The sequence below is a fragment of the Grammomys surdaster genome, unplaced genomic scaffold, assembly GCF_004785775.1.
Source record: "Grammomys surdaster isolate TR1022 unplaced genomic scaffold, NIH_TR_1.0 342, whole genome shotgun sequence".
Classification (NCBI taxonomy): Eukaryota; Metazoa; Chordata; class Mammalia; order Rodentia; family Muridae; genus Grammomys; species Grammomys surdaster.
Window position 1 is genome coordinate 518,050 of NW_021604761.1, and position 20,419 is coordinate 538,468.

The 20,419-nt window shown below is 48.5% G+C and overlaps 1 protein-coding gene across 7 annotated transcripts in view; it reads left to right on the top strand.

Annotated features, from left to right (window-relative positions):
* The window catches only part of Mroh1 (maestro heat like repeat family member 1), a 75,237-nt gene that overhangs the window by 6,317 nt on the left and 48,501 nt on the right, over window positions 1–20,419 (top strand). For all 7 annotated transcript variants that reach the window (XM_028778868.1, XM_028778864.1, XM_028778869.1 and 4 more), the window contains exons 2-7: window positions 3,501–3,602; window positions 6,128–6,206; window positions 7,617–7,762; window positions 15,015–15,146; window positions 15,591–15,753; window positions 15,931–16,029. In XM_028778868.1, the coding sequence (XP_028634701.1) occupies window positions 6,185–6,206; window positions 7,617–7,762; window positions 15,015–15,146; window positions 15,591–15,753; window positions 15,931–16,029 (562 nt within the window). In that variant the 5' untranslated portion in view covers window positions 3,501–3,602; window positions 6,128–6,184. The remainder of the gene's footprint in view (window positions 1–3,500; window positions 3,603–6,127; window positions 6,207–7,616; window positions 7,763–15,014; window positions 15,147–15,590; window positions 15,754–15,930; window positions 16,030–20,419) is intronic.

Sequence of the window (20,419 nt, forward strand, 5' to 3'; positions counted from 1 at the left end):
TGGCTCTGTGGGGGCACACAGGGAGGCCTGAGGGGGAGATGGCTCTGTGGGGGCACACAGGGAGGCCTGAGGGCTGCTTTCTCCTGCCAAAGACTCTCCCTGCTCCCTTTTCTGAGAACAGTCTCACGTCATCTAGACTAGCCTAATATCTGCTGTCATTGCCCCAGCGCTGGGTTTTTTTTGTTTTTTTGTTTTTTTTTTTGGTCATTTTTTAAGACAAAGTTTCATAGAACAGACTGGCTTGGGACTCAATGTATGGCCTGGGCTGGTTTCAAACTCTTGGTCGCTGCTTCTAAATCCTGCTCAGCTGGGACTGCAAGTGCTCCACCATGCCTGGCTCATGCACTGCTCAGGGTCAGACCCATGGCTTTGTGCATATTTAAACCTTGTTCGTCTTTTTGCCCTTGACCTCATTTTCTCAATATAGTTACTGTCTCCTGTAGTTCCTTGCCTATATGAGATATAGTTACGAGAGCTGGCTGAACGTCCCTGTCTACTGATTCTCCTCTTCCTGTTATTTCCAGGTCAGTTTGTGCCGACTGAGTAGTTTGCATTAGCTTTTTCTTTCTTTCTTCTTCTTTCTTTTTTTTTTTTTGTTTGTTTTTTGGTCAGGGTGTCACTATGTCACTTTTGCTGGCTCCAAACTCAGAGATTTGCCCACCTCTTCCCCCTAAGCACTGCCATTAAAGGTGTGCGCTACCACACCCGGCCGTGAGCTGTGCTTTATTTTCCTGCTCATTTTTGACTGGACGCCTCATCATTTTGCCTTGCTAGCTCTGGATATGTTTGTATTCCTGTTTTCAGCCTTGAGCCCTGTGACAGGCGACCTGGACGCAGTCTGAAAGCTTTTCGTCTGCTTAGGTGAGACCTCGGCAGCACTTCAGCTAGGACTAACTTATTTATTATTACCAGGGCGTGAGTGTGTGTGTATGATGCACGTGTGTGAAGCAGGCATGTGACTGCCACATGCTTGTGGAGGTCAGAGGACAGTTTGGGGGAGTAGTTTCTCTTCTTCCAGTATGGGTTCTGGGTCACCTGGCTTGCATAGCAAGTGCCTTTATCTTTGGAAGCATCTTGGTAGCCCAGAACTAACTTATCACCAGGGCAAAACCCCTGGGAGAGTTCTACCCTGTGTCTGTGAGTTACGACCCTCATTACTCCAGCCTTGAATGGATGCTGCTCCTGCCCTATGTATGCTTCAGATGTCTCTGCTTGCCCTTTTGGGTGGGTGTCTCTTTCCCTGGACTTGGGTAGTTTCTCATATATGTAGTGCTTGGATTAGGTTTGTTTTCTTTCTTTCTAAAAATATCTTTAAAAAATTTTTTTCCATGGGAGTGGGATTTATTAAAGATAGAGGGTGAGAGAGGGAGAGAGAGAGCAGGAGACAGAAGATGGCGGAGAGGAAAGAGCTAAAATTATTTTTAAATGCACACACACACACACACACACACACACACACACACACATGGTTACAGGCACATACCCATATATACGTATATATGTCTATGTGTGGGTATGTGCCCATAAGTCCCTGAGGAGGCCACAGGTGTCAGATGCCCCTGGGATGGAGTTACAGACAATTGTGACCTGCCTGCTGTGGGAATCAAACTCAGGCAAGGTCAGTTTGTACTCTAAATTGCTGAGGCATCTCTCCTGCCTCGTTTTCTCAGGCTGCAGTAACAGAGATATTGTGATAAAGTCCTTTGTCATAAGTCATAAGTCTAGGAACCCTGTACTCCCACTAAAGGCTGTGGAGACGGTCTCTTTCCTGTTTTTAAGTTGTTGGCAGAATGGGCACTTTGCATCTATAGAACCAATGTTCCTGTGTGCTAGGTTTTTGTCAGCTTGGTATAAGGTAGAGTCATCTGGGAAGAGAGACCCTCAATTGAAAAAATTCCCCCAGCAGATTGGTCTGTTGGCAAGGGTATGGGCCAGTCCACTCTGAGCTGTGACCTCTGAGCTGTGGCCTCTGGACGAGTGGTCCTGGGAAGTAGCTGAGTAAATCAGTAAGTAGCGTTTCTCCATGGCTTCTGCTTCAGTTCCTGCCTCCAGCTTCCTGCCTTGTGTTTCTGTCTTGTGATCAGGATGTGTAAGCCAAATAAACCCTTTCCTCTCCAAGTGATTTTGGTCAGTGTTTCATTATAGCAATGGAAAGCAAAGTAAGACACTCATTTTCTTCTGACTAAACTGAGGCTATTGCAGGACTGCCTCGGACTCACCAGCTCCCAAATGACATGGAGACTTATTATTATTTACCAAAGTTTAGGCACTATAGCAGGGCTACCTCCCAGCTAGCTCTAACTTATTAGCCCGTTTGTTCTAGTCCATGTCCATCACATGGCCTGTTAATCTCTCTCTTGCTCCCAACCTCCTCCTTATCACTCTGGCCAACCTTCCAGTGCTTGATTCTTCCCACAAAGCCTCAGAAGTCCCGCCTTTCTTCTTCCTGCCTCAGCTATTGGCAGCCATATCTTTATTAAACCAATCAGAAGGTGAGGGAGGTGTATGTTTACAAAATACTGATGCCTGTGATGACCCCTAAACATAGCAATAGGCTCAACGCTTGGCCTGTACAGAAATCAACATTTGAACGATAAAAAGACAACCTTTACACAGTGCACAAAGAGGTTGCCCCAACAGGAGGCCATTACACTCCTTCTCTTGGACCCTCCTTCCTCCATTGTCAAAGCCTGCAGTGCTGGGTTAAGCCTTTCTCAAGGTTGAATTTCTTCTTGTATCTTTCCTGTCTCTTTTTCTTACCCTGCTGGGAAAAGTTTTCTGTGTTTAAAGACACAGATGACTAGCTTGCTTTCTGATATATGAGGTAGTTCTCACCACTTCTAGGTCAATATCTTTTTTTTTTTTTTCCTTTTTCTTCAAGGCACAGTTTCACTGTGTAGCCCTAGCTATCTTGGAACACTCTCTGTAGATCAGGCTGGCCTTGAACTCACAGATATCCCTCTGCCTCTGCCTCATGAGTGCTGGGATTAAAGATGTGTGCCACCACAACCAACACAAGGTTTTGTGTTTTATCCAGGTCTTTGGTTGTTTTGATCAGGAGGGGTAAGTTGGTTCCTCTTGTACTCATGCCAGGGACAGGTGACCGTGGCGGTTGTACTCATGCCAGGGACAGGTGACCGTGGCGGTTGTACTCATGCCAGGGACAGGTGACCGTGGCGGTTACTGACTTGTTTGCTCGTGTTTGCATACGTTTGAATACTGCTGCACATATGAGCATCACACACACCAACTCCAGCGGGATGCAGTTGCCTTTCCTTGTAGCTTTTCACAGGGAAGAACAGCCATGCCTGACACCTGTACCTTGTAGGCTTATCGCAGACCTGGGAGATCGGAGATTGACTGTCTGTGTCGGTTAAGCCCCTGCATTTCTCATACTGCCTGACAACTGGTGCTATCAAAGCCATCTCGTGTCTTGGGATCATTTGCTTTCTCTTTGCTGGAGCGTGCATGTTTATTTCCTGTCTCTTTGTTCGTTTTAGATGCTCTCCTGGACGACGGCGGGGATGTTGTGCTGACACTGTGGTCCTCGAGGGAGCGCCCTCTGCCTGCCTTCCATCCCTTCTGCCATCAGGAACTTCCTGGTCTGTTGCTTTTATCCTGTTTTTAAATCTCAGTTTTCTAAGTTATATTTTATTTTCACTTGTGTGTATAAGCGTATGTGTATTTTACCTTTACTTATGTGCACTTGAGTGCAAATGCCCGTGGAGGTTGGAAGAGGGCATATGATTCCCTGGAGCCCTCCGGAGTTACAGGCAGCATTGAGCTACCTAATGTGTGTGCTTGGAACTAAATGCTAGTCCTCTGAAAGAGCAGCAAGCTCTTAACTCTTGGACTATCTTTCTAGCCTCTCGGTTTATTTATAAACTTTTTGTTTTTTAAACATTTTAATTTTATTCTTTGTGTATATAGGTGATCTTGTCTGCATATGTCTATATGCCACCTTTGTGCCTGGTAACCACAGAAGCTAGAAAAGGGTGTTGAATCTTCTGGAACTAGAGTTATAGACCATTATGAGCCACCATAAAGAGGGTGCTAATAACTAAACCCAGATGGTCTGGAACAGCAGCCAGTGTTTCTAACCTCTGAGCCACCTCTCCAGTGCCTTCAGTTTACTTTTTAAAAATACACTTTTGGGGCTGGATGTGGTGTTATAGACCTGTGATTCTTGTGCTTGAGAGGCAGGTGTATGATTATTGCAAATACAAGGCTATCCTGGGATACATAGTGAACTGGAATCTGTAGGTCTGGATAGGGATAGAGAGACTCAGAAACACAGCCTCCACTCAAGTCCCCTACGTGTCTTCCGTCATCTCACTGGGGAGGGTAATATGTGGTGTCAATTTGTACTGTTTCTTTAACATCTTTTATTTTATTAAATATTCTATTTTATTTTGTGTGAATGAGTGTTCTGCTTGCATGTGTGTAAGCATACTATGTGCATATCTGACCTGTAGAGGCCAGAAGGAGTTTGTTGAAATCCCTCTCGGACCTGGAGTTACAGAAGATTAATAGCTGACATATGGGTACTGGGGACTAAACCTGGGTTCTCTGCTGTGAATTCCCTCTCTCTCCCCCCCTCTGTGTGTGTGTGTGTGTGTGTGTGTGTGTGTGTGTGTGTGTGTGTGTGTATATATATATATATACAAATATACATATACATATATATATTTTACTTTATGTATGTGAGTACACTGTAACTGTCTTCAGACACAGCAGAAGAGGGCATTGGATCCCATTACAGATGATTGTGAGCCACCATGTGGTTGCTTGGAATTGAACTCAGGACCTCTGGAAGAGCAGTCAGTGCTCTTAACTGCTGAGCTATGTCTCTATCTCTTAAGCATTGTATCATCTCTCCAGTCCCTGGCCACATACATGTTACATGTGCATATGGGTGTACTTGGAGGCCAGAAGAGTGCATCAGATACCCTGGAGCTGGAGAGTTTTTGTTTTTTGTTTTTTTAAAAATTTATTACACACACACACACACACACACACACACACAGTGTTGCTGTCTTCAGACACACCAGAAGAGGGCATCAGAACCCATTGGTTATGAGCTACCATGTGATGTGGTTGCTGGGAATTGAACTCAGGACCTCTGGAAGAGCAGCCAGTTCTCTTAGCCACTGGCCACTGAGCCATCTGTCCAACCCCTTGGACTAGAGTTTACAAGAAGTTATATACTAGGTTTGGAGAACAGAACTTGGTCCTCTGCAAGGACACTTAACTGCTGAGGTATCTAACTCCCTGTATCTTTTTTAAGCATTATTTTTAGCATTATTAACCCCCCCCCCCGTGTGTGTGTGTGTGTGTGTGTGTGTGTGTGTGTGTGTACAATTAGTAGTAGCTATTTTTTTCCCCCTGTGTAGGTTAGGTTCTAGGCTGTCAGGTTTAGCAGCAAGCACTTTTTTTACCCAGTGAATCATTGAGTCATCTTGCTATCCTGCTCAACTGCTCAGCCTACTTTCCTTCCTTCCTTCCTTCCTTCCTTCCTTCCTTCCTTCCTTCCTTCCTTCTTTCCTTCCTTCCTTCCTTCTTCCTTCTGTGTGTGTGTTTGTATAGACACGGTATCTTTCTTGGCTGTCCTGGAACTCACTCTGTAGACCAGGCTGGCCTGGTCTGCCTGCCTCTGCCTCTGGAGTACTGGGATTAAAGAGAGGAGCATGAGACACACAGTGAAGAGGCGCAGGGCTTGATTATGTGAGGGACTTTACTCTTTGCGACCATCTGTGCAGCTGAGCTGACACAGTGTGCGAGAGCTCTGGTGCCCACTGATCACCTTATTGTGAGAGGACCTTGCTTCCGTTGGGAAAGTGATCGTATGTGCCTGGACTGTGAAGATAGAGCCGTGTGCCTGCCCTGAATGCACCATGGGCTACTGCTCTGCTGGTGGGGGCTGGCGGCTTGGGAGTGTAGGAGAGCCGGGGGTTCCTGGGGGTCATGGAACTTTCTTCCCTTCTTTCTGAGTGGACTGACCAGCTGTGATAGAGGTCTTCCCTAGGACATGAGGCTGAATCGTGTGTTTTGGACGTGAGCAGCAGCTACTCCTGAGCTTACGAACGGCGAAGGAGATGGATCAAATCCCGTGTTCCCATTATTCTAGGTTGGGGAAGAAGTTATCCATGCTCACACTGGACAGGCGGAAGCCGAGACCACAGAAATGACCAGGCCCTACATAAAGAGTGAGTGCACATGGGAGGCACCTCCTGCCCACCGGCCTTCCTGCTGTCAGAGCAGCTGAGGCTGCGTTGTGTTGCAGTGGGACTCCATTGCCTTGGCAGCAAAGGCAGAAAGTTGATGTTGGAGGGTGGTGGTATCTCCATCCTTGTTGTCCCTGGAGGTCAGGTTCTAGATGTCCATGATGGCTTGAGGATGTGCTGGCTTCCGTCAAGCTCACAGCCGAGAGCAGGGGCTGAGATGTACTTTAGAAGGGCCAGGTCTGGGTTATGAGGGCAAACTTGGCTTTAGGTGCACTCAGATGTTAGTAATTGGATCAACCTATTTGTTCAGCTGTTGAGACTTGGAAATGGAGAACTGTTAAAAAGGCCTCCTTCCTGCTCAGGATGAGGGGCCCTTCTCAAAGGGCAGGCAGATGCTGCTCTGGTGACACTCTGTTCTCAGGCTACTGTGAGTATGTCCGGATAACCTCCAGATACCCAGCTATAGCAGTGTGAGTATAGGCCTGGTGTCTGGGGAGGGAGCAGAGACCCAGTCTAGTCTTGTCTCTGGTTTGCCTGTCTTGCCTTTATTGCAGAGGGCTACATCATCAAAAAGCTATTGACTGCTTGATGTATAGCTGGCCTCGATAGGCACAGTCCTATGGGACAGACACTATGGGATCCATTGACTGTTTATCACCATTGTCTGTACCCTCTGCCCAGTGCCACCCTCCTACATGTAGAACTTGGGTATGTTCTGTGTCCCAGGACCCCAAGGAACTTTTTTTTTTTTTAAAGATTTTATTTATTTATTTATTTAATGTACATGAGTGCTCTATCCAGAAGAGGGCATCAGATCCCATTACAGATGGTTGTGAGCCACCATGTGGTTGCTGGGAATTGAACTCAGGACCTCTGGAAGAGCAGCCAGTCCTCTTAACCGCTGAGGCATCTCTCTAGCCCTTAGGGAACTTTCCTGAAGTATCTTGAAGGATCTGCAGATCCTTTGTGGAGCACCATGGGTTAGTGAGTAACTTGGGTAAGGTGATGGCCTTGCAGAAGTCCAGGCCTTGTGGTAGTTGGAGTAGCTTTGGGACCTCATCCAGGCCCATAGCTTCTCAGTGATAACCAGAGTCTGAGCCCTGTGTCATGCAGCCCAGTAGGCTGCTCACCGGATGTCCCTGATCCCACAGTATGGGAAGCACTGTAGTGGACAAGAAGGGAATCTGATCAGTACAGTGGTTTTTATGAGAGAACAGCTTCAGGTCAGCAATGCCTATTAGGCAAGTGGCCATGCCTATTGGCCCGGAGACATTGGGCTTGGATGTGCTATCTCCTGTGTGCTAAGAGAGCGATCCCAGAAGCTGGTGCCAGTCACAGGGAAGGTAGCTATGGTGTGCTTGGACCTGAACACACTGGACTTTGTCACTGCAGGGCTGTCCTTCACCCTACTGGATTCCATCACTGACAAGGACCCTGTGGTACAGGAGCAGGTCTGCAGTGCACTATGCTCCCTTGGAGACGCGCAGCCAGATGAGACACTCCATGCCTGTGAGGAGTACCTACGGCAGCATGACAAGGTACCTGTCCCCTTGGTGATGGTGAGGTCCTCAAGGAACATCCTCATCTGTAGGCTGGGTGATGAGCCAGACTGTCAGCAGAAAGTGTCTGGTAGATTCTCTTTAAGGCAGTGTTTAAGGATGAGGATAGCTGGGTCTCCACCATACAGGGAGTGGTTGTGCCCTATGAACTGGCAGTCCCATCAAGAGGGGACTAGGTTGTCACTTCATTGGACAGCATTCATGAGCAGAAGCTGTTGGCTGTTCACTTTTGCACATTGAATGGAGATAATGTGTCTCCCTTGCCTAAGGGAGTAGCATCTAAGGGACCCTGGTAAGGGCTCTTGAGAGTCCATGCCTTCCCTTGGCCTGGGGAGATGTTCCAGGTTTGCAGGCTGCCAGCCTACTCTCCATCCCTTTCCAGAGATGTGCTCTAAGGAGGACACAAGACCTCTGCTACCCCAGAACATCCCAGTCTGTGGGCAAGCATGGCTTAGAGCAAGACACTTAGAATTCCGTTTGATGCTGTAGGAGGTCAAATTGTTAGTCCAAGACTGCTTTTTTTTTTTTTTTTTTGGTTTTTCGAGACAGGGTTTCTCTGTGTAGCCCTGGCTGTCCTGGAACTCACTCTGTAGACCAGGCTAGCCTTGAACTCTCGAACTCAGAAATCCGCCTGCCTCTGCCTCCCAAGTGCTGGGATTAAAGGCGTGCGCCACCACCGCCTGGCTCACTTTCTATTTTTCAAAAAGGTTTATTTTTGTTTATGTGTTTTCCTCTGTGTCAGAGGACAACACCCTTGGAAGCCCGGAGGGGATGTTGAGTCCTCTAGAGCTGAGAGTTAGAAGCAGTCGTGAGCCACTTGTTGTGGGTTCTGGGTTTTCTGGAAGAGCAGCCGCAGTCTTAACTGCCGAGCTATCCATCTCTCCAGCATGTCCCCTTCTATCTTGATGTGGGTTCTGGAGATTGAATTCGGGTTGTCAGGCTTGTACAGCAAGCACCTTTTTGCTGAGCCATCTCTTCAGCCCCATGGACATGGTTGAACTCACAGAGGTTCACCTCCCTCTGCCTCCCAAGTGCTGGGAGGCTACCACAGCCAGCTGTCTTTAAGCTTCTTAAGTGGCCATGGTCACAGGTACAAGCTGTCATTCTCCATGGGTTCTTCACTTACACCAACTGTCTCATGGGGAAATCACTTAGTTCCATGATCATACCCACTCATCCTGCTGTGCCAGCCTACTCTGTCTGTCAGGAGGCTGGGTAAAGCTGTGAGGGCTCTGTGCTCTGAGCTGCCATATTTGGCATGGCTTGAGTGTCTGCCGCAGCTCCTCTTTGGGTTTTATCCTCTCAAGAGCCAAGTATACCATACTGCGCAGCCTAAGGCCTTCTCTGTGCGGCTGAAAGGCGTCTTGCTCTGATGCCCTGGTCTCAGAGTTTGGTTGTCAGGCAAGAGAGAAAGGCTGTCAGAGTGCTGAAGGGTAAAGGCTCAACATGGCAGCTCACAGCAAACTAATGTGACTGCTGTGCTCCTCATCTCCTGTATTGTGAATCCACCTCTTTCCTGTCTTCCATAATGCTTTTCACTGAGTTTAAAAAAACAAAGGTTAAAAACCTGCTCCCTCACCACATGGCTACAGTGGCTCTTTATTGAATTGGGCGCTCTCGTCCTGATGCTATGGGATGTGGCCTTTCCCTGCCTATCACACTAGCTCCTGCATGCTACTCTAAGTGGCCTAGGCTGCTGTTTCAGCAGCTGTCCTGTGCTGTGTTTCTTTGTCACTGTATTTATGTACACATCTCCCCACACGGCATTTTCCCTGTGCAGCATGCACTTTTCCCCGACCTGACTGATACCGTACATATAACTTTTCTTTCACTTTACCAGCTTAACACATTGATCAATCCCGTGGCACTGCTGTGGCCATTATGGTGAGCAGACACAGATCCACAGGAAAACGGTGGGGCCTGAAGTTAGCTCAGCTTTCTGCCAGTCAGATTCAGCATTTGGGGCTGTGAGTTGTAGATGCAGTGGCAGACCCTCAGGCAGAGGGCCAGCAACCACGAGAAGGGCACAGTAGCGTAGATGGTGCCATCTTGCCTGGCTGTAGCATGCACCTTTTCAAATCCCACTGAATCCAAATTGGCCATCAGAGGAGAGTCCTGCCAGTTGCTATTTGGGGATACACATGGTACCTTACAGTTGGCTGCAGTCTGGTTGGTTGTTTTCTTCTTTTTCTTTTTTGCTTCTTTTCTTCCTCTTCCTTAATGGCATTTCATACATGGCCTTGAATCTGGATGATTTTAGACTTCTGGTCCTTTTGTTTCCTCCCGCCAAGTACTTATGCTACTAAGCCTAGTAGAACCCAGCACTTGTGTATGCCAGACAGGTGCTTACCTGTGTTAGTGTATTAACTGTGTTACACTCCAGGACCCAGTGCCAAGAGCACTAGGCTGTGGCTTTCTGGTGCTAGACCTCATCATTGTAGACATGTCTGCTGTCTTACATCAGGACAGACTTCCTGAAGGAGTTGGGCTACAGAGGTGGAGAGGAGAGAAAAAGATAGTAAAGTCATTATTTTCACAAAGTGGCTGAATTTTTTCTCTCTTCTCTCCTTGCCACCATTTTCAGCTTAAACCACTTCTGTCTGATATCCAGTCTTGTTATTTCCATCCTGGTATAAGGGGATCCTGCTTGTCAGTGTGTGGGTACCCAGAGGCTCTGTAGACCATGCTATCATGTTTAGGATAGGCACAATCATACCCCAGTGTGGAGACCAGCCACAACACTGGCTGTGTGAGCACAGCTAGAAATGAAACTGACTGAAGTTAATATATTAGAGCCCAACATCAAAACATGGATTAGTGTTTGATTCTGTATTAACTGTATTAACTGGTTAGCTCATCAGACAGCAAGAAACACACACCCAGTCTCTTTATCAGCCTCTCTTACTGGCATATCTCTGGGTGACCAAATGCAAGCAAGCAGCCCTGTGACAAGCAGACATAGCTGGCCATCTTCTGATTCCATTCCGTTCCGACACCATTCACTGTGAGGTCATGTTAGACTCTAGAGCTGAGGGCTCGGTCCCAAGATAGCCTTGCTTCAAGTGTGACCATCAGGCCTCTGGCTGTGACCTGTTTGTTCATTCCATCAGCAACAAATTGGAGTTCCCCAAACTACCTCCTTGGAGTCTATTAGTTGCTAGGTTGACACATGCAAGTCACTAAACACATGACTCCTACTTGCCCAGCAAGGCTGGGAAGGGGATATGGAGGAGTACCAGGGAAGATGCCGAGGGTCAGGCATGTGGGAAGAATGCTGACTCCTGCTGTCTTCCCTGGGTGTGCCACCTTCTGGACCCTCCACGTGCTTCACTGCCTGGAAGCGCTTGACACCCCGTCCTTCTGGGATCTTATGGGCTCTTCATTGATTGGTATATTGATTATGGGCATGATTGGTACATCATTGGTTATTAGTTATCACTGTCACCCTCAATTCTGTCCTTCTCAGAGACTGGGAGGCTAGAAGTCCCTATTGTTTAGCTCTTTCTTCTTTGGTCTTTTTTTGTGACCAGCTCCATCCTGAAACTGTGTAGAGGCTTCAGCTGTCAGTCATCTCATTAGCTTGCAAAGGACATATTGATGAGTCTGAGAATTTTAGGAATGTGTTCCATGAAATCAGACAAAAACCAAATATGTATTTGACAATATCACCTTCTACACGGGATTAAAATTGGAATATGTTTTAAAGGCTTTTGGAGTTCTCGGCTTTAGGAGTGGTAAACTGTTTAGAGGGTGATGAGGCCATCCTTTGGTGATGGTTGTTGTTTGAGACAAAGTCTGTGTAGCCCTGGCTGTCCTGGAACTCACTATGTAGAACAGGCTGGTGTCATACTCCAGAGGTCTGCCTGCCTCTGTCTGCCAAGTGCTGGGATTAAAGGCAGGCACCACCATGCCCAGCTGGATGCAACCATCTTTGGAGCTTTGAGTCACATGGTGAAACTCACATGTATAGCTCTGTGGTCATTAGGTCATCAGTTCAGTGTCATTGCAGAGTCATTCAGGTCAGGGACAAGTAGAGGCCACTCCCTGGTGATCTCTAACATGTGAGAACTGTTGGACCAAACCCAGTGACATATCAGCCTGTGCCCTGCCCTTAGCTGTGTGCTCCTGGCCTTGTGAATCAGATGTGGTCAGGATCGCACTTCAGCTCCTAGGCAGTAAAGCCTGCCTTCTCCTTGGGAGGGCCCAGCCTTCATTTCATCCCTAAGTCAGTGCTGTGCTCAGGACCCTTTTATTCAAGAGCAATGAAAGGTGTTTTGGGTTTTGGGTTTTGGTATTTTGTTGTTGTTTATTTGTTTTTAATGAGCAGACATTTTGTCCTGTATTTCAGAGCTCATGGCTACTTGCTTTCTCATGAGAAGAAGCCTTCGAAGAGCCCCACTGTGGGGCCTAACTCAGAAAGCTATCTTTGGAGCTTTGAGTCACACGGTGAAAGTCACATGTATAGCTCTGTGGTCATTAGGTCATCAGTTCAGTCTCATTGCAGAGTGGGCCCACCCTGTGGGCCATCACAGGACAAAGTTCAAACCAAGTTCTGAAGGAGTCATACATTTTTTTAAACTTTTAAAAATAATCTATTTTTTATTCTATGTTCATTGGTATTTTGCCTGCATGTATATTCTGTATGAGGCTGTTGGATCCCCTGGAAGTGGAGTTCAGACACTTGTAAACTGCCGTGTAGGTGCTGAGAATTGAACCTGGGTCCTCTGGAAGAGCAGCCGGTGCTCTTAATTGCTGAGCCATCTCTCCAGCCCTAAGTTTAAATTTTTTTGAACTTAAATTTCTTAAAAATATTTTAAAATTTTACTTCTTAATCTTTTTATAATCTTTTAAAATTTTAAAATTTATATGTATTAGTGTTTTGCCCGCATAGTTGTCTTTGTGGGGGTGTGGGACCTCTGGAACTGGAGTTACAGACAGCTGTGAGTTTCCATGGGGGTGCTGGGAATTGAACTCCGTTCCTCTTGAAGGGCAGCCAATGCTCTTAACCTCCAAGCCATCTCTACAGCCTCTTGCTTCTTTTTTATTTATGTGTAGGTGTGTATGTGCCTGCTTGTCCATGTGTAGCACATGCATGCAAGACCTGTAGAGGCCAGAAGAGGGCACCAGCCCTGCTGGAGTGAGCATTACATGTGTTTGTGAGCCACTTTACAAGAGCAGCAAGTGCTCCTAGCCACCCAGCCATCTCTTAAAATGTAGGTTCCTTTGATATTTTCTGTAGAGAGACCAGGGTCATAGAGCCTACCTGCTTCACGAGCCTCAGGGGCCGCCCTGCCTGTTCACTGTGCTGAGCAGGAAGTTGCCAGAGCATCATGGCCAGTGGACAGGCTGCTGGAGGGAAGTGCCTTGAGAGGTCAGCTGAGGAAATCGTTCTCCTTAGAGGGAAGGCAGGGTCTCCCCCAGAGTACCCTGTGAAGGTGAGGGGAATTGGAAGCCTGGGAAGACCGTGTAGTGGTCTTTGAAATGTGCCTCTAGGACCAAGAACCTGGAGGAAGCTGGAAAAGGTTTGCTCCAGACGAACTGGAAGAATCTTCCTGTGTCATCAGAGCTGTGCTCCTAGCTAGCTCCTAATAATTTTGATTGAATGAAAGCATACCAACTCATATTAATTTTCCATTCTTCTCCAAAGGAGCCTCAGCAACCCTTTTCTCCCCCCTTGGCATGCTGGCCGTGGTTCCTGTCAGGGGGAGACTCTTACAGGAACACCATGTTCCTGGAAAGAGAAATGTGAACCCAGCCAGCTGAAATGGCTGTCTTCCTCTGTGACTGACCAAGAACCACCATCTCAGAATGTATCACCCCCTTCCCTGGGGCACCAACACACGAGGATTCAAAAACCTTATCCTGGGGAAACACAACAGGGCTGAAGCGCTTCCTTTAAGCTTCCTTGGCTCTGAAGCTCTTTGTGATCTGTACTGGTTACTTCCTGGAATGAATGTCTCATCCACAGTGGGCTCAGGAATGAAGGGTGATCGTAGCTTATCCAGCAGATGTCAGCATCCAGCAAACATGTCCTGCTTCTGAACTAGGGAACCTGGATATCATGTGTGATTTCTCCTCCGACTCCTCTTCTTCCTCTTCTTCTTCCTCTTCCTCCTCCTCTTCCTCTTTCTCCTTTTCCTCCTCCTCCTTTTCTTTCTCCTTCTCCTCCTGCCTCTTCTTTAAATTATTCTGTCTCTATTTATGTAGTTTATTTTATATGAATAGGTGTTTTGCCTGCATATATATCTATGTACCATATGTGTTTGGTGCCCAAGGAGGCTAAAAAGGGTGTTGGATCTGCTGGAGCTAGAGTTATAGACAGTTATGAGCTGCTGCGTAGGGACCCGTGTCTTCTGGAAGATCAGTCAATGCTCTTAACTGCTGAGCCATCTCTCTAGCCCCATGTATAGCTTTCTTAACTGAACTGTATCATCTTACATAGGTCCCAGCTGGCATGTCCTCCTGGCCATCCCCTGATGTGGTAGGCAGCACGGCTGTGGGAGAGATAGTTCGTGGCGTCAGTGAAGAAGTGGTCCCAGTGCCTGTGGAATACTGGCTTATTCTGAGCCTGCCCTTGCTAACACCCATGCCACCCAATACAGGCTATTCTGGGTACATCAGGCTATTTGCACCATGGGCGACCTGAAGCCTTCACTAGCACCTCCTTCGTGGCCCTTTATATGGGCATAGACAGTGTCTACCCCAGCCTTCCAGTGCAGGTGGCCAGCTCTTGAGTCCAGGGTGACCTGAGAGCTGCCAAGATAAGGATAAAAGGACTGTGTCGAGGGTTTGTCCAGGACACTGGGTCAGTAGTGCCCTAGGCTGTGAACAGAGAAGGACCATGACTGAAGGAGGGCAGTGGTGGCCGGGTTTGACTTTGAGCTTATTTACAGCCCTAGGAGGGGCTTGTCTGCAGAAAACGAGGATTCAAGAAGGGGATCCTTTCCTCGTGCCTGGGAGGCCAAGTGTGGAAGGAGGAGGTGCTCTCTAGGAGACCCTCCTGACAATACTCAAGCCACCAGCTCATCTGCTTGTAGCTTGCCTCACACAGAAGACCGCCCTTGGCCCTTCTAAAGACACACAGGCACTTCCGAAGGCTGGAGGCTCGGCCAGTGTGCTCTCTGAGAGCATGGCCTTGCACAGTGCAACCTCAGTAGAGACAAAATGCACACAGAGTTCCTGGGTACTCATCCCACCTCTCAGGACATTCCCTGGGAACTTCTCTCCTCAGCTGGCTCATCCATACCGTACGAAGATCCTGAGGGCCATGGAGACAGTACTGACCAGTCACATCCATGACGTGGACAAGGACACTGCTGGCACTGTCATTCTCTTGGCTTCCAGTGAGATGACAAGGACCAAGGTGAGGGCCTCTGTCGTGTAAGCTGCTGAGGACAGCCCTTTACTTTGACCTCTATCTCATGGTATCTGGAACAGGACTGGAGTTGGACCTGTTGACCACTTGATCCTGTGTATCCCCCGAGACAGAGAACTAGGCACCTGAACTCTTAGGATGAGGGGAGGGAATCCATGCCCAGACTAATGGCTGTGTGCAGCCCTCTTCATTGCCAGGCCTTACCTCACCAGTCCTCCCTGATACACTTGTGGCTTCTCCCTTAGGCATCAGGGCCCCTACAAGAAGGGAGATGGCCTGCAGGCTGTGCCGTGTTGTCTCTGACCTGTGTTCACTAGGAAGGCTGGAACACAGCAGCTTTTCCTTGTCCAGCCGCCCCTGAGGGCCGAGTATCTTGCTTGTATCTCCTGAGAAGTTCAGGGAGAGATCAACCTGGTGACTCTTTGGGTGCAGGAGCTGGACTGTGATTGGCAGCAGGCTGCCAGCAGCATCCTGGTGGCCGTGGGGAAGCGATTCACCAACCAGGTGATGGAGGAGGTGCTCAGCAGGTTCCAGCCTGGAATGCTGCCTCACTCTTCAGTGCTGCACACACTTGCTAACCTCTCAGTGTCCAATGGTAAGTGCCACAGTGATTCTGGTCCCTTGATGTCCCTGAGTAATTCTGGTGGGCCTCTGAGGATGACCTGGGGTTCTGGGCTCATACCTAAGCTGTGGGTCCCTTCCAAGTCCTGAGGAGAAGGTAGGTGGGAAGTAGGCTGGGCCTGCAGCCCTTGTGACAGCCTCTCTCTTACAGCATTTGACATGGTTCCCTTTCTGCCGTCCATCCTGAGTACCATGCTTCCTATGCTGGGCATGGCCAAGCAGGATGCGCTGAAGGTGGTGTTCTGCTGTGGTAAGCCCATGGGCGTTGCCCGTCTCCTTCACTTTCTGAACTAGGGCCCCTCTTGGGAAGCTGTGTACGAATGTGTCCTTTGTGGTAGGTGCTGTTGAGGTGGATGTGGGCTGTCTACTAGTAAGGTAGGGTTCAGTTGGCTGAGCCACAGGTGAGGTAAGGCCTGCACTCATAAACAGAGCCCCTGCCCCCTTACTGCCTCTCTCATATGTACTGGGGACTTGCCCCTCTTAACCCCTGCAGGGCTTTTCCAGAGGTCTCAATGGTCCTAGGGAGTAGAAAGAATGTTTCTCAGAGCATTGCTTCCACTTTTATGCTACATGTTCCTAACTAGCAGAGTGACAATTCACCTGGTATCTCAGACCCATGGCAGGGAAGGACTGTCTGTCCACTGCCTTCCCACCGTTCTCCTATGGCCTGTGTCTACAGCCTTCGGTGTGCTTGCAGGGAACCATGGGAATTTTGTGGTAACAGTGCTTAGTGGTAAGGGAGGCTGTTGGTGGTAGAGGGCCTTCTGTTCTGCTGGAAGGTGTAACAGAGCGTCACTGGGGTAGAAGTGGAGATCTGAGTCCGTGGGCGCCTTGCCAACAGCAGCATTTACTCCACAGACACGACTGTGGGCTTCCTGGGTCTCCAGAACTGACAGCAAGGCTGTGGTTCTGAAGCCTGGTGGAAAGGGTGCCTTGGGGCCTTTCTAGGTCTCAGGAGGACAGAACCCTCAAGCCTCAGGTCAGGACCCTTTCTTCATCCCACCTCATCCTGGCCCTCGTGTTTTCTCTTGCATCTTCTCACAGCAGCAAAGTCCAGGTGGTTCTTGACCTCCTACCTCCTCTCCTCACTGCCATTGCGCTCCTGTCTTTCTTGGCCTGCATTCCTTAAGCCGGTGTCTGTGGGGTCCCTTCTCCCTAGCCGGTTTCTGCCTGTGGTTGAGAGCAGGACCAGGTCACAGTGGTAGGAATCCTGCCTGGTGTAGTTTGGGATGAGTAGGAGATGTGTCACAGAGTAGTCACAGTGTGGGCTTTGGTAAACACACATTCAGATGAGAAGGTGCTGGGAACAGGAGAGGGGGCCTCACCCAGGTAGAGGCTGTCGAGATTCTCCAACATAGAGGAAGGAAACTGTGTACTGAGCATATAGTGTTCATGCCAAGTACTAGCTGCTGTTGCTTTGTGGCTCTCCTGGAAAACATCTGGTGGGACTGATTCTGGCCTGTAGAAAGATGCCTTCTAATTCCTGCTGTGTGGGCACCTCAGTCTGTAGCAGGTGGGCTCGACCAAGGTGGACCCTTGTTTTATGTGAGGGTTGGGGGGTATGTTATGCAGACTGCCTGTGATTTTGAATCTCTGATTGCCCTGCTTGAATTACTGACATAGGCAACCATTGCTTGGTTTATGTGGTAAAAGGGCTTGAACCCAGAGTTTTGTGTATGCTAGGCAAGCACTTTATCACCTGAGCTACATCTCCAGCCCTGATTTGTTTCTGGAGACAAGATCTCTGAACTTGAAACCAGTTCTGCTATGTCAGCTTCCCAGTTGCTGGGATTACTGTCACCGAGCTCAGCAGGCGTAATCCTGCTATCTGCACTGCTCACACTGGGCAGTCTTTGTTTCTATGGGAGGATACAGTAGTTCTGTGGCCAGATCAACCTCAGGCTGGTGTGCTCTCTGTTCTGGGCATCTGTGGCCTGGGTAGCTGTAGTTGACAGTACTGTAGGAGCAGAAAGCGGTGAGCAGTGGTCTAACAGGAGGCCACCATAGAGGAACTGATAGAGAGGTGCAAAGGGGCAGGGTTGTAGGCAGCCTGGCCTGCGGCCCCAAATGGCGGGCAGCAGATAAGCCCCACTTCTGAGGAAAGTCAAGTAGGAAAGTGGCAACCAAATTAACAGGAAGTGTGACCTGGGGATAACAGCAGGTTGGGTAAAGAAAAGGATAACTAAAAGGAAGGACTGGTGACTAGCATCCTGGGAAGATAAGAGGGAGGATGAACTTGGGAAGCAAGAGCATGTCACCATCCGTGATGGAGCTACAATCAAGAAGAATAAAGCCAAGCTTTCTAGAAATACTTCGAGAAAAATGAAAAGTATCATAGAACAGCTGGTGGTTCAAGAAACTTCTGGGGAAAATGGCCGAGTCCAGAGTTGTAGGAAGTAGAAAAAAAAAAAAAACAGAGAAGAAAGGGTTAGTGGGTAAGACCACAGAGCCTTCATCCCAGTGACAGACCCCTGGAAAAGAGACGGAAGCATGTCTAAAGTTCCTCAGGTCCCTGACTGGAAGATGCAGCAGACAGACACAAAGACCGTAGTATAGTATTACATGCCCTGGACACTGGTAAGGAACTGACACAGCTGGTCTTTAGGAGTGCCAGTCCACTTGGCAGTTTTCCACAGCTCTGACTGAAGTCTACACACTGAATCCTAACTCTCCCAGTGCCATCTGCCTGTGAGGACAAAGCAAAGGCTCTTCAGAGAAACAGGTCTTGGGCATGCATTTCATCCAGTCTTCCCTAGAGCAGTCGAAGGGTAAGGGTGTGGCACCAAGAGGTAGCTTAGGCTGAGACAAAGAGTGCCCAGGTGATGGCAGTCTTATATGGGGGAAAGAGGCTAGGGTGAGTGGCCAGTGTTGTCATTCTTCAAAGCTGTGGGGTATTAGGGCTGCATGGGTGACACCCACAGAGCCAAGCAGACACCGGTGTAAGAGGATCTGACTGCAGGGACGGCAGAGCTGCACTAGAAATATCAGTGGTTGTGAGGGGCCAGCTGTGAGTGCAGGCTGCAGGCTGCAGGTACAAAAGGAAGACACATTGCAGTGGGAGAACCAGTGACACTTACTCAGAAGACCCAGCTGCTGGCTGCTTCCTAGGAAAAGGACTCTGGCATCAGGAGAGTGGACCTCCTTCATTCTGAGTGTATGCAACTCATTAAAAATCAAATGTAACAAGTCGTGAGGGTTTTACATCTGGAAATACGATTACCTGTTACTTGGAAAAACAGTCTTGCCCCTGAAGACCACGCTGACTAATATCTTTTGGCTCTGAAGGAAGAACCTTGGGGCTGAGAGGAGCTGAGGAGTGAGACGGCTCCTGCTGTCTGCCGGCCCTTTGGTCTCAATGTCGGCAGCCAAGAGTGAGGAAGTTGAGACCTTTGCCTACCTGAACCAAACACCCTGAGGCCCATCTTCAGGAAAAGAGTGGCTAAGCAGTGAGCATTTCTTTAGGGGTCCTGATGGGAGGGTGGTTTTCTCTCATTTCTTTTAAGTTGTCTGTCTTAAAAGTTTTAGCTGTGCTGTCTCCCTGCATCGGTGATGGTTCAAGTTTATTTCTCTTATTGGACTAGATAGGAGGCCGCGGTTGAGTTCTGCTTCACAGGGAGCTGAGTCAGGTGTGTCCTCTAGACACCCGTGGTCAGCCAAGACTGCCCTGGGCACTGGCTGGGACGCCACTGACTGTGGGGCTGAAGTCTTTTTTTTTTTTTTTTGGTTTTTCGAGACAGGGTCTCTCTGTGTAGCCCTGGCTGTCCTGGAACTCACTCTGTAGACCAGGCTGGCCTCGAACTCAGAAATCCACCTGCCTCTGCCTCCCGAGTGCTGGGATTAAAGGCGTGTGCCACCACCGCCCGGCTAAGGGCTGAAGTCTTAGCATGAGCCTGGAACATTTGTATATCCACTTAGCACAGAGCAGGCTCGATGATCCATTGCATGCTATGAGACAGCCGAATGAAGGGATAAAAGAAGGAACAAGGCAGAAGAAAAAAACAAATTCTGTGAGGGGAAAAAAGGGCCAAATAAAAATATAAGAAATTAGAATTTCGCCAGGCGGTGGTGGCGCATGCCTTTAATCCCAGCACTTGGGAGGCAGAGGCAGGCAGATTTCTGAGTTCAAGGCCAGCCTGGTCTACAGAGTGAGTTCCAGGACAGCCAGGGCTACACAGAGAAACCCTGTCTCAAAAACAAACAAACAAACAAAAAACAAAAAAAAATTAAAAATTCCAGTTGGGGGGGTGGTAGGGGTACATGCCTTCGATCTCAGCACTTGGACAATAGAGACAGGCAGATCTCTGAGTTCAAGGCCAGCCTGGTCTACAGAGCAAGTTCCAGGACAGTTTGGAAATCCTGTCTTGAAAAATAAACAAAAAACAAACAAACAAACAAGAAGAAGCTAAATTTTCTACTGAAGAGATGTGGGTCATGTCACTATACAGAAGAATGGACACAGGGCAGGGTGTAAGTATAGATATCCTGGGGGTAGCACCCACTCAAAGGCAAGAGCCTTTGAGATTCAGAGGATCAAGAGAGAGGGAATAGGGTCAAACAGGCGGCAGACATGTTTGCTAGCCATCTCTCTTCATGAAGTATGAAACTCCTCGTACCAGAAAGTACAGCAGATCCAACGTGGT